The sequence below is a fragment of the Myotis myotis genome, unplaced genomic scaffold (genome assembly GCF_014108235.1).
Source record: "Myotis myotis isolate mMyoMyo1 unplaced genomic scaffold, mMyoMyo1.p scaffold_m19_p_14, whole genome shotgun sequence".
Classification (NCBI taxonomy): domain Eukaryota; kingdom Metazoa; phylum Chordata; class Mammalia; order Chiroptera; family Vespertilionidae; genus Myotis; species Myotis myotis.
The window spans coordinates 53480162-53492981 of record NW_023416318.1 but is presented as its reverse complement, the minus strand read 5'-3'; the positions used below and the strand labels follow the sequence as shown (position 1 = coordinate 53492981).

The window sequence follows — 12820 nt, the reverse complement described above, 5'->3', positions numbered from 1 at the left end:
TGTCCAGATGGTTGCTTTGCTGTTCGGTCGATTTGCATATTGCGCTTTTATTATTATAGATATCTTTTTCCAGTCTTTTGTATTTAACCTAGGTCTTTATATTTAAAATGGGTATTTGGTAGATAATATGGAGTTAAGTCTTGATATTTTTTAACCAGTCTTATAATCTCTGCCTTTTAATTAAAGCGTTCAGGCATTTATATTTGATGTGATTCTAAAGTTGGTTGGGTTTACATCTACCATCTTAGTGTTATTTGTCCCATCTAGTCGTTACTCCTTTCTCCCCCTCCTTTTCTTCTTTCTTTTGAATTAAGATTTTTTGGTTTCATTTCTCTCCATTGTTGATTTGTTAATTACACCTCTGGGGCTCTGCCTGCAGCTTCCAGAGACTGTCTCCCCCGCTCAGCCAGACCCCGGGACCCTCACTCCTGTGCCAGCTCGGAATCCGCCCCCGGCAGTAAATGGCCCGTTTGTTTGCTCAGAGATTAGCCCTGTGCTTCCTGCTGGCCAGGCCGGGAACTGTTATTTTATATGTTCTCTTCCAGTTCTCTGATTGTCAGTTTCTGATTGTCTATTTGGAAGTAGAGTCAATAGTCAGATTTTTTTCTTAAATGCCTGAAGTATCTCATTGCTCATTTATTATTGGGTTTTAAAAAAATTGCAATCTCTATTCATGAATATTGTCACTAGTCTAATCTTTGCTTTAAACATTTCCCCCAGCTGACCATGTTATTGGTTATGGGCTGTTGTTTACACAGAATTCTTTTCCTAGTAATAATTTCTTTTGTTGGCTGTTTCTAAGTTAATCTTGAGTGCAGGGACTGGGTAAAATAGGTGAGCAGTTTCTTACAGACATTGTGGTAGAAAGTACAGGCTGAAGAAATAATGTCCGCCCTGGATTTTTCTGGGATGCCAGTTACATGTTGTGCCTTCGTAACAATAACCATTGCACTTTGCCCTTTTCACTTACATCTTGAAGAGTTTTTCTTTTTTTAAGTAAACTTTATTTTGGAAAAATTTTAGATTTACAGAAAAGTCGCAAAAATACAAACAATACAAAAAAGTACCAGGAACACCTATATGTCCTTTGCCCAGATTCAACTGTTGTTAACATTTCATCCCATGGGTACTCATTTTATTACATAGCTTACAATATGTTACATGTATTCTTCTGTGTTTTTCAAGGTTTTAAAGGCAGCTAGAGGTGTTGTCTAAATAGAATCTCTGATCCAGAGGAGTAAAGGCAGTGTGTAATGCATGGGTTTATTTCTGTATGCCTGCACCCCCTATACTCTTTGAGAGTAGGGACCACATTTAATACTTCTTATCCATAGACCTGATGCAGTTATGTACACATGGTCAGGACTCAGTCTGTGTTACTGGAAATAGCTAAAGAAAACAGGATACGTTTAAATACTTTATTTTTAGAAGATCGCAAGTTTTGGGGGAGCTTTCCCAAGTAATTAGGAAACTTCCAGACTGCTTCTGGTGTATTTATTATGTAACATATCGGGAGGCCATTAAATAGTGGCATTTGATTGACAAAATAAAAAAGCATTCTATTGATATTTTAGTGATAAATATCTAAGTGATATAATTTCTGCTTATAAGCAATGATATTAACAATGCAAATTATGGGTGTGTCAGTATCACTCATGAAAACCAGTGTGTGAAATAAATAATCTTACCAGTTAATTTGTGCTCTTTACCAATACACTGAACCCAGGAGTGAATTGCTTCGGTCAGAAAATGTCTGCGTGAGCTACACTGATTTGCTAAGTGAAACCAGTGTCTTAATGTGGATTGTCTGTGATTTGGTTTGATTCTGGGCCAGTACCTCCCAGTAGCTGGTGTGCTCAGCCCAGTCCGCCCTCACCTCTGCTTCCAGGAGAGGTGTCCACGGGAGAATGAGTCATGACACAGGTGCATCGCTGCAAAGATAATCCCATAACCCTCCGAGACCAGATAAGACTTATTTGGGGGTTATCTGCTCTTCTGGATCCCAGCTCTCATCCCCGCAGCACAGATATGTGGGTTCAAACAAGTCCTGCAGCATCAGCAGAACAGTTGGAGAATAGAGGCCCTTAAGAAGGAGGACTCGCCCTGGCTGGTGTGCTCAGTGGATAGAGCGGCGGCCTGTGGACTGACGGGTCCCAGGTTCTATTCCGATCAGGGCACAGGCCCGGGTTGCAGACTCCATCCCCAGTAGGGGGCGTGCAGGAGGCAGCGATCAGTGATTCTCTCTCATCACTGATATTTCTATCTTTCCCTCTCCCTTCCTCTCTGAAATCAATAAAAATATATTTAAAAAAAAGGAGGAGGACTCTGTGGGTTTTTCCTCCCTCTGATCCTGGGGCCAAACAAATTCTTGTCTCCCATTCTGTTGGCAAGTCTTTTTTTTTTTTTTTTTTTTATGTGAATCTTCACCCCAGGATATTTTTCCACTGATTTTTAGGGAGAGTGAAAGAGGGAGGGAAAGACAGAGAGAAACATCGATTTGAGAGAAACACATCAATTGGTTGCCTCCAGCATGCGCCCCAACCAGGGCCCAGGCTGGGGAGGAGCCTGCAACCAAGGTACATCCCCCTGACCGTAATCGAACCCAGGACCCTTTGGTCCACAGGCCGACGCTCTATCCACTGAGCCAAACTGGCTAGGGCTGTTGGCAAGTCTTCATTGGCCATCAGTTCATACATTGTGTGGTTTTTTTTGTTTTGTTTTGTTTTGTTTTTATTTTTTAAATATATTTTATTGATTTTTTTACAGAGAGGAAGGGAGAGGGATAGAGAGTTAGAAACATCAATGAGAGAGAAACATCGATGAGAGAGAAACATCAACCAGCCGCCTCCAGCACACCCGCCCCTGGGGATGTGCCCGCAACCAAGGTACATGCCGTTAACTGGAATTGAACCTGGGAGTCCCCCAGTCCGCAGGCCGACACTCTAGCCACTGAGCCAAACTGGTCAGGGCCATATATTTGTGTTTATTCATAAGATGTGTCTGTGCCGCTGACACCATTTCTAAACTCACCCCCAGGACCAGGACTGTATTTCACAGAAAGCAATGTGCTCGCCACAGACGCCCAGCAGACTAGACTTTGACATAGAAAAGTATTTTTTGTGACGACTGGTAGGTTTACAACCATTAAGATAATCCTAGCGGCGGGAAATGCGAGGCGCACTGCGGAGGTTCACAGTGCGTGTGGAATTCATACCCTCCCTCCGCACACAGCGCAGAGCAGAGCTTTGTCATCACTGCTGAGCGGCTATTCTTCCTTGTTGGCTGTGCTCTGGGACACAAAGTCTGGCTTTACGTTGGGATTAGCAGGTGCCGGTAGCATTAGCTTCTCAGCCGCATCTGCGCTGCAGAACAACAGTGAGTGAAGGGTGAGGCTCGCAGGCGCTCACCTCTGACAGGCATTGCAGTCGGCTATCACAGGCCGCTGTTGTGCAACAGAAACTCCAGCGTGTCCTGACCTGTCCTAGGGCATTGCTTCACGAAGGAAAATAAACGCGCTGAAATATTTGTGAAATTCAATAAAAAGCTTTCCCAGCACTCGTTTCTAATGCGTGCGAGGGTGCGAGGACAATTCGTCATAGCCTCGTGGTCTTTCAGAAAATGTAACCGTGTGGTTTTTCACTTTTGTAACGAAATGAATCTGTACCACTCAAGCCCAGTGTGTCATGTTTTCTGTATGGATGTACCCTTTGTTTTTTTGTTACATTTTTTTAATCCTCACCTGAGGATATTTTCCCACTGATTTTTAGAGAGAGTGGAAGAGAAAGGGAAAGACAGAGAGAAACATCCATGTGAGAGGAACATGGATTGGTTGCCTCCTGCACGAGGCCGCACCAGGGCCCAGCTGGGGAGGAGCCTGCAACCGAGGTACGTGCCCTTGACCGGAATGGAACCCGGGACCGACGGTCCGCAGGCCCACACTCTAACCACTGAGCCAAACCGGCTAGGGCTGTATGTACCCTGTAGACTCATCTTCAGCCTCAGCTGGTTAGAGTCCACAGTCCCTCCTGCCTGTCCCCTTGGTTTTCAGGAAAAAGGGGGGAGGTTCTCACGTTCAAATGACAGTTTATGTAATCGACAGGCAGCTTTTCCTCATCGCATGCTGTGCCTTTGCTCGCAGAAGTGCGTTCACTCTTCCACAGTGTGTTGAAACTTTTAAATGGAAACGCTTTTCGCTAACAAAGGACGCATTTTCTCCCTCCTTCCATGCCTCCGCGTTCTCCCAGGCCTGGCTCCCCGGCAGCTGTGCCTCCACCAGCAATGACAAAAGGTGCGATTGTTCTGGCGCTGGCGGCGGAGCTGGTGCGGAGTGTGTGTGTGGGCTGCTGGGACTGTTTTCCTTCTGTGTTTGGTTTTAGTTTGTTTTTGTTATTCCAGCAAGCCGAGCACACCTTAAAAAACAAGCCGGAAAAAGAGAGCTCTTTAAAGACCCTAAACCTTCATCCCCGTGGACTGTTCTTTCCATTAAGCTGCTCTGTTCGGATTTAAGTGGGCCCCTCTGTCCCGGTAAAAACAGCTGACAAGGCCCCCTCAGACCCGGGCCTGCATAGCGTGCGGAGATGGGGGTTTGTTTTCCTTTCGGCGGAGAGCGAAGCGCAGGGGGGGCAGGTGTGCTAATTACGTTTGGTATTTTTCTTTGTGATTCCCAACTCCAGGTCGGTAGCCGTTCTTTCTGTCTTTTTTGTTTTTGTTTTTGACTTAATCTGAAGACAACCTCCTTCTTTATCTGCCTTTGCCTCATCTGCTGTTTTATTTTTGACTCGAGTTTCTGGAGTATGGTACTGATTCGAAGCATCATTTTCTTCCAGCAAAAATCTTATAGTTGTTCTGGTGGAAAGAACTGAACATCTGGTCTCTTTCGGGGACACCCGGCCTGTGCAGGCCCGAATACCCAGTCACTGCTGGCGCCGAGGCTGGCCGGACACCGGTCTCTACCACACATGCCGCCTTTCCTGCCACTGGTGCTGCTTCTGTCTTTTTAGCCTTGATTTGCTTCATTTTTGTATGTTCTCAACCCACAGACCAATTTCTAAACAGATCCTTTGGAGCAGGCCTCTGCTGTGGTCCCTGCAGTGTCTCCCAGTCCTCGAGGAGGCCGTCCTGCCGTCACCCCTCCCGCTCTGCGGGGGGGGGGGGGGGGCTAGGAGTCCCCCCAGCACTGCTCCAGGATTTTGAATGTTGATCAACAACATTCTGATCTCTGTGAATGAGTAAGAAGAAAAGGTGTCACTGGTTCAGCCAGCCCCACCGAGGGCACGGCACGCTGCCAGGATGACTCACTCCGCCCGGAGCAGTCTCGCCCAGGTGAAACTGGGTCCCTGCTGACGGACTGACGGGGAGAGGCCCGGAGGCCGTCAGTCACTTCCAGGATGAGTTTCAGGACAATCTCCCATGTGCTCATGTGTGGCTCTGTAGGCCACACTAGCTCCGGGGGTAGTTTGTGCAGCCTGTTAGGGTGACACTCGGACAGGCTGGAGGTCCTCCTGGGAGGAATCGAGGTGAGTGTCAGCGTAGCAGGTGTTCTCGCCCCCACACCTCCCTCCTGCCAGGCCCAGGAGGAGAAACCAGCTGATGGTTCCTTTCCTCCCGGCCTCCCACAGCATCGCACCCACCCCTGGAATGTGTGGGCGCAGCTCTGTCGTCAGGCTTGTGGGTAAACCATGAGAGGGTCTGTCTCCTCAGGCGGCAGGGACAAGGTTGGGAAACACTGTGCTTCATTTCACTTCGTTTATTTTGCGTGAGAATATCCTGGAGAGCTTGTCTAAACCCCGATTCTTAGACCCACTGTCAGGTTCTGCAGTAAGCCTGGTGTGGGGTCTAGGAATGTGTATTTGATTTTCTCTTGAATTTTCAGAGAGAGTGGGAGGGAGGGAGGGAGGGAGGGAGGGAGGGAGGTAAGGGAGAGAGAGAGAAACAGCTATTGGTTGCCTCCCACACCTGCCCCAACCAGGGCCAGGGATTGAACCTGCAACCCAGGTGCATGCCCTTGGCCAGGAATCGAACCCGCGACCCTTCTGTCCGAGGGCTGACACTCTAACCACTGACCAACCCCAGCCAGGACGGAAGGCGCCTTTTTAACAAGCATCTTGCAAAGGATTCTGACAGAGAGGGTGCTTTGAGCAGGATAGACCAGTCTTATCTCTCTGCCTCTTATCTTTCCAGCTCGTTCCACAAAATATTTGAGGTAGAATTAGACTAATTAGCAGATAACCAAAGTCCACTATAGAACAGATGCCATTCTACCTTGTTATCCCGGAATTCTGGTCGGCCTCTCATTCTTCTTAATCCATCAGAGATTCCCAGTGAAAATGTGGTGTGACTACCTGGCAGCTTCTAGGAGGCCCTTCCCTTTCGTGGTCTATGCCCGAACACATGTTCTAAAAGTCAAAATAAGATCATTCTAACGCAGTCATTAAGCGTTTGCTGTAATTATCGTGATAGTTTTCCATGTGTTAGAATCTTGTCAGAATTAGAGCCTCACTCGCCTCCCTGGGCAAGGCCAGTGGGACAGAAGCAAACACGGTTCACTGTGGGCTGAGCCTCTAGAACAGCGCTGCGGACGGTGCTCTCGGCCTCTGCCAAGTTAGGTCCCTGCTGAGCGCGCAGGGCCGGCCCCCATCGGCCTGGCTCAGCGGGAATCGGAGCCGATGTGCAGGGACAGTTGGGCCACCATTTCAAGTGATATCGGAGGCCGGAGGTGGCTGGTCCTCCTGGTGACTCCCTGGGACCGAAGGGGCGGGGCTTCCCTCAGCTGAGGCACTAGATCTGCCAGCTTCGTCCTGAGCGCCCAGTGTCCCCGGCACGGCCTCTGAGCAGAGAACCCTGAGCAGGAGGCCTGGCGCGCGTGCGCACTGCTTGTGCTCAGCGTGTTTGGTCTTGTGGGCAAGGCACTCGCTATACCTGATGCTGTATGTGTAATAGTTACAGTTTAATCATTGACTCCCCCCAGATGTATGCCTCTCTTGCTAAGATGTTTGTAGAATTTATGTACTTTGCATTTTTTACATCTTTAGCTTATAATTTTCCTTTAGGTGATGTTTAGCTTCCTTTTTTATACTTTCTTAAAATTGTGGTAAAATATACATGACATAGCAAACCATGTTGAAGTGTGCGGTTCAGTAGCATTAAATGCATTTACGTTGCGCCATCACCACCGTCCGCCTGCAGGCCTCCCCATCTTCCCAACGGGAGGCTCACGGTGCACCATGTCGGTCGCGTTCCTGTTTAAGGCCGACGCATAGGCTGTGGCATGGACAGGCCCGTCTGGGGGGCCAGTCATTCCTGGACACTTCGCTGTTCACCTTTTGGCTCTCACGAGTCATGCTGCTGTGAACATGGGGTCCAGCATCCGTGTGAGTCCCATGGAAGCACGTGAATGGGATGTAACGTGACCTCCATGTGTTAGCTGTGAGCTGGAAGGGAAGTGAGGCGGTGCCTGCGTTAGAGCGGGCCTGACCTCACTCACTCCACAGGGTCCGACCCGCAGCGTCGTCTGCGCCCCGATTCTTCTGTGATTGGCAGGAAGTTAGGCTTTCGCCACATCGCCCAGGAAGAGCCTTATGAGCCAAATCGAACCTCAGTGCCCTTTTTATTCAGTGTTACTCCCGTCTAAAGTGCTGAGCGAGGACAGTGGGATGTGTGCGTGTTCTCCCGCGTGCTTTCCCCCACATCCCCAGCCTCGCTCAGTGAGGACACGAGACTTTAGGTCAGAAGACGCTGTAACACTCACTCACGTGCGGAAACTGCTGCTGGACTTTGTTTCAGTCGTGGCCCAGCTACGAGGACGTCTACAGGCAGATGATTGACGTCGCCACCTTCCTGGACCTGCCTCGCTTCCCGGCCATCACGGAGGACTGCTACCTCCACCCGAACATCCTGTGTCGGAAGTACCTGATGGAAGTCAACCTTCCCGGTAAGAAAGGGTATCGGTGGTGAGAAGCTTCTAGAACCCTGGTGAGCACAATGGGGCGTCCTCGCAGGTCCCAGACCAGCAGCACCACCCGGCAGGGCCGTCGCAACAGGAACTTCATTTCACAGCCCTTCCCAGGGCATCCCAGGCCACCTGGCCCAGCGGCAGAGCGCTGCTCGGGAGTGAAGAGCTCTGCGGGGCGAGGCTGTGCTGAGAGCACACAGTGGGTTGACAGTTCGCTGTGTGCAGGTAACGGGACAGACACTTCCGGCGTGTTACCCGTGCCCGCTGCCCCCAGAGCAGCACTTCTTCATGTGCATGAAGCAGGATTATTGCATAAGGAACCCTAATTTAAAAAAACCCAGAAGCTGATTTTTATTAGACGACATGTTTATGGTTTGGAAACCTAATGCTACTTCCCGTCCCTAAAACAAGTGGCTGGCACGTGAGCTCGGGAGGCAGCCACACCGGACGCAGGGCCGCGTAGACGCGCTCACCGCCGGCACAGGCTGCCCACAGAGTCCTTGAATTTCTGGCTGAACCAGAAATGCAAGTTCAGGACTTTTATTTTTAGGAGAAAATGTAAACGTGGGGTGACTCTACTATTGCTTAGAGTATCAAAGTTGTGACCGAGTATATATATTTTTTTTTTCATTGAAAGCAGGGATTTATTTTTATTTTATTTATTTTTATATTAATGACTATTTTGTGTTCAAATATTAAGATTTACATGACTTCTGCTTATTTGTCATTTTTTTTTAATTTTTTTTATTTTTAATATATTTTTTATTGATTAAGATATTACATATGTGTCCTTGTCCCCACGTTACCCTCTACCCTCCCCCCCCCCGCTCACGCCCTCACCCCCCCGTTGTCCATGTCCATTGATTAGGCCTATATGCTTGCATATAAGTCCTTTGGTTGATCTTTCCCCCTTACCCCCACCCTCCCCTACCTTCCCTCCAAGTCCCGACAGTCCAATCAATGCCTCTCCGTCTCTGGATCAGTCCTTGTTCATCAGTTTATGTTGTTCATTATATTCCATAAATGAGTGAGATCATGTGGTATTTATCCGCTCTCCAGTTCCATCCATGCTGTGGCAAATGGTAAGAGTTCCTTTTTCTTCTTCCTCTTCTTAAAGAATACCTTTCAGCATTTCATATAATGCTGGTTTGGTGGTGATGAACTCCTTTAGCTTTTTCTTATCCGTGAAGCTCTTTATCTGACCTTCAATTCTGAATGATAGCTTTGCTGGATAAAGTAATCTTGGTTGCAGGTTCTTGCTATTCATCACTTTGAATATTTCTTGCCAGTCTCTTCTGGCCTGCATGGTTTCTGTTGAGAAATCAGCTGACAGTCGTATGGGTACTCCCTTGTAGGTAACTGACTGTTTCTCTTGCTGCTTTTAAGATTCTCTCTTTATCTTTTGCTCTTGGCATTTTAATTATGATGTGTCTTGGTGTGGTCCTCTTTGGATTCCTTTTGTTTGGGGTTCTCTGCGCTTCCTGGACTTGTAAGTCCATTTCTTTCACCAGGTAGGGGAAGTTTTCTGTCATTATTTCTTCAAAAAGGTTTTCAATATCTTGCCCTCTCTCTCCTTCTGGTACCCCTATAATTCTGATGTTGGTACGCTTGAAGTTGTCCCAGAGGTTCCTTACACTCTCTTCATATTTTTGGAATCTCTTTTCTTTTTTCTTTTTCGGTTGGGTATTTTTTGTTTCTTTGTATTTCAAATCTTTGACTTGATTCTTGGGATCCTCTTGTCTGCTGCTGGATCTCTGTAAATTATTCTTTATTTCAGTCAGTGTATGCTTAATTTCTAGTTGGTCCTTTTTCATGTCCTCCATGGTCTCACTATACTTATTGAGGGATTCATTAAATTTATCGGCGATTTCCATAAAATTCTTGAAAACCTTATAAACGTGGCCTTGAACTCTATATCCAGTCGTTTGCTTTCCTCCATTTCTGCCATTTGTGACCTGTTTCTTTGTCTCCGCATTTTGGCAGCTTCCCTGTGTTGATAGAGTGGCCCTGCGCGCCAGGTGTCCTGTAGGGCCCAGTAGCTCAGCCTCCCCAGATACCTGGGGTGGACACTCTTGGTGCACTCTTGGTGCCTTGGTTGTTGTAGGATCACTGGGAGGAATTGACCTCCAGGCCAATTGGCTGTGAGAATCAGCTGTGTCTAAAGTGGGAGAACTTCTGTGCTGAAGACACCCTTCTGGGGCAAGACTTGCTTCAGTGGGGCTTTGGTGCTCACTGAGTCTGCTCCCTGAGTGTGTCCCTTATGGATCTGAGGAGTTGCAGTCTGGATGGTCCCCCTCTGACCACTGGGTACAGTGGCTCCTGGATCTAAGGAGGTGCTAATTCAGCCTCTGCCTGAGGCCACACAGCAGGAGCCACGAAGAGGCTCAGCTGTGAAGCAATGCAAGCCGCTGCGGGGCCTTGGGCCTTCTCTTGGAAGTTCCGGGTCTGCCTGGCTAGGCTGCAGTTAGGTACATTCACATGCAAAAGCCTCTGCCGCAGCCTGGGTGGGGCGGGGTCTCAGGGAATCAAAGGGCGGATCAAGGAGCTATGGCTGATTCTCCACCCGGAGTCGCGGGTCTCAGTGACCCGCTAATTGCTGCAAGCACCTCTGAGGGAAAGCCGCCTTCAAGTTCGCCCGCTGCCGGACAGACCAGCTTCTCCCCGTATGAGTCCTGGGTCCCCAGAGACTTCCCGGAACCGGAGTTCAGAGCAGTCGGGAGCTTGTGATTCAAAAAGACAGCCGCGTCCTCAGGTGCCACCCCCTTTACTCGCGCGCGCGCCTGCGACGCGCGCCTGCGAGCCGGCCGTACCTCTGCACTTGTACCTCTGCACTTCACCTCTGCAGCTCCTCTGGCTCTCAGCGTGCTTTTCTTTCCTTCTAGTTGTAGAATTTACACTCAGCCAGCCTTCCTGTTGTTCTGGATGATGTTTGCTCTGTCCTTTGCGGTAATTTTCAATTGTTGTGTGAGGCGGCAATTTCCCGGTGTTTACCTATGCCGCCATCTTAGTTTCTCGACCGAGTATATTTTTAATAGACAAGGAAAAGAAATATATGAGAAAAGCAGCTTGTGAAACTGTGTACAGTATTTTAATTATAATTTAAATATATTAGTAACATATACACAAGTATAAACATTAAGTCTGTAATTTAAAAATATTTTTAAAGGAACAAAAATAATTTAAGCTTTTTGTGTTACAATAAAATGTTTGTGATACAATAAAAAAGTGAAATGACCCAAATTACAAAATTATATATAACATCACTACAGCTACATAACATGAAAGTATTCATAAAAATATTAGGAGTAAATGTGCCAACTATTCTAGGTTATGGTTATGCGTTTTCCTTCCTTCTCCCTTCCCGTGTCTTATGAATGTCCTGTGCTGAGGCTGTATTAATAGTAGTGGGGGAACAACAAACAGATGGCCTGCAGATTAAGATGTGCTCCCCCTGCGCCTCGGGGGTTAGAGTCTGAACTGTGGCCTTGGTTTGCACACCACCCATAGGATTGTAGGGAGACTCTAGGATGTTGGCGGCCCTCTCGCGGGTGCCCAGGAGCTGAGCGCAGTGGTCAGCTCGCTGCCAGCAGTGCCCGCCCAGAGCCCGCCCGTGTGACCCGTGGTCTCGGAGCAGCAGGGAGGTGTCCTCCAGCGCACACGCCCTGCTGAGTCAGCACTGGCTCTGCCGGCTCTGAATGAGCTCCCACCCCATTTTCTGGTCTTGTTCCTCATACCGGGCTGGGTGCCGCTCCAGAGAATTCCTGGCAGCTTTCACCGTTGTGTGTGTATTTTGTGGGGAACTTGAGCGTTTCCCGTACTGCACGTGCAGTGCCTCAGTAACGTGAGAGCTAGCGAGGCTCTGGGCCTGGCTGGCGGGTGGCAGAGGACACACTGGCACCCAGTCTTCACGTCCCAGAGCCAGTGTCCACCACGCTGTGCTCTGGGTCAGAGCCCGCATGCCTCAGTTTCCCCCACTCTTCCTTTCCCATGATTTCTTCCATTTTCTTTCTTTTTTTTTTTTAATCTTCACCCAAGGATATTTGTTTTCCTTTGATTTTCAGAGAGAGTGGAAAGGAGGAGGGGAGGAAGAGGGGGAGAGAGAGAGAGAGACATTGATGTGAGAGAGACACGTCGAATGGTTGCCTCCTGCATGTGCCCCAACCCGGGGCTGGGCACTGAACCTGCAATCAGGCACGTGCCCTTGACCTGGAATCAGACCCGAGACCCTTGGGTGCACAGGCTGACGCCCCAGCCCTGAGCCCTGCTGGCCAGGGCCCATTTGCCTTCTTATTACTCTGTACTTTTGGTAAGAGAAGCAGTTGAAGATATTAATTTAAAATAAAGTAAATAGTTTTCAAGAAATGTCATTCTTTATAATAATAACATGGTTCCCGTTTCTAAATTATGTGAGAAGAGACTGTGCCTCTATAACCTAGGCATGTGCCCTGACTGGGAATCAAACCGTGACCTCCTGGCCCAGAGGTCAATGCGCAACCACTGAGCCACACTGGCCGGGCAGCACGGTGTTTGGAGATAAAGCTCGTTGTCTAGACACACACGTTAGTGTTTTTGTTATTCCTATTGCACTGTCTTTCCTTCCACAGACGAAATGTACGATTTCACCTGCCAGGTGGTGAAGATGGCTGGCATTGGAGAGGTGGACTTCCTGACATTCGACCCCATAGCCAGGAAGGGAAGGACTGTGAAGTACGACGTGCAGGCAGTGGCCGTCATTGTGACAGTGTTGAAGCTGCTCTTCTTGTTGGATGACAACGTAGAATGGTGAGTGTGTCGGTTGGTCGGGGAAACTGCTGTTGTACCTCATCGGAGTGAACGCCATGCGCTCCCCGTGGAGAGCGAGCTCGGCGG

The 12820-nt window shown here is 48.5% G+C and overlaps 1 protein-coding gene across 7 annotated transcripts in view; it reads left to right on the top strand.

Moving 5' to 3' along the window:
• TAF1B (TATA-box binding protein associated factor, RNA polymerase I subunit B) overlaps positions 1-12820 on the top strand; it is a 39770-nt gene that overhangs the window by 18858 nt on the left and 8092 nt on the right. For all 7 annotated transcript variants that reach the window (XM_036335377.1, XM_036335378.1, XM_036335376.1 and 4 more), the window contains 2 exons: positions 7783-7930; positions 12556-12733. In XM_036335377.1, the coding sequence (XP_036191270.1) occupies positions 7783-7930; positions 12556-12733 (326 nt within the window). The remainder of the gene's footprint in view (positions 1-7782; positions 7931-12555; positions 12734-12820) is intronic.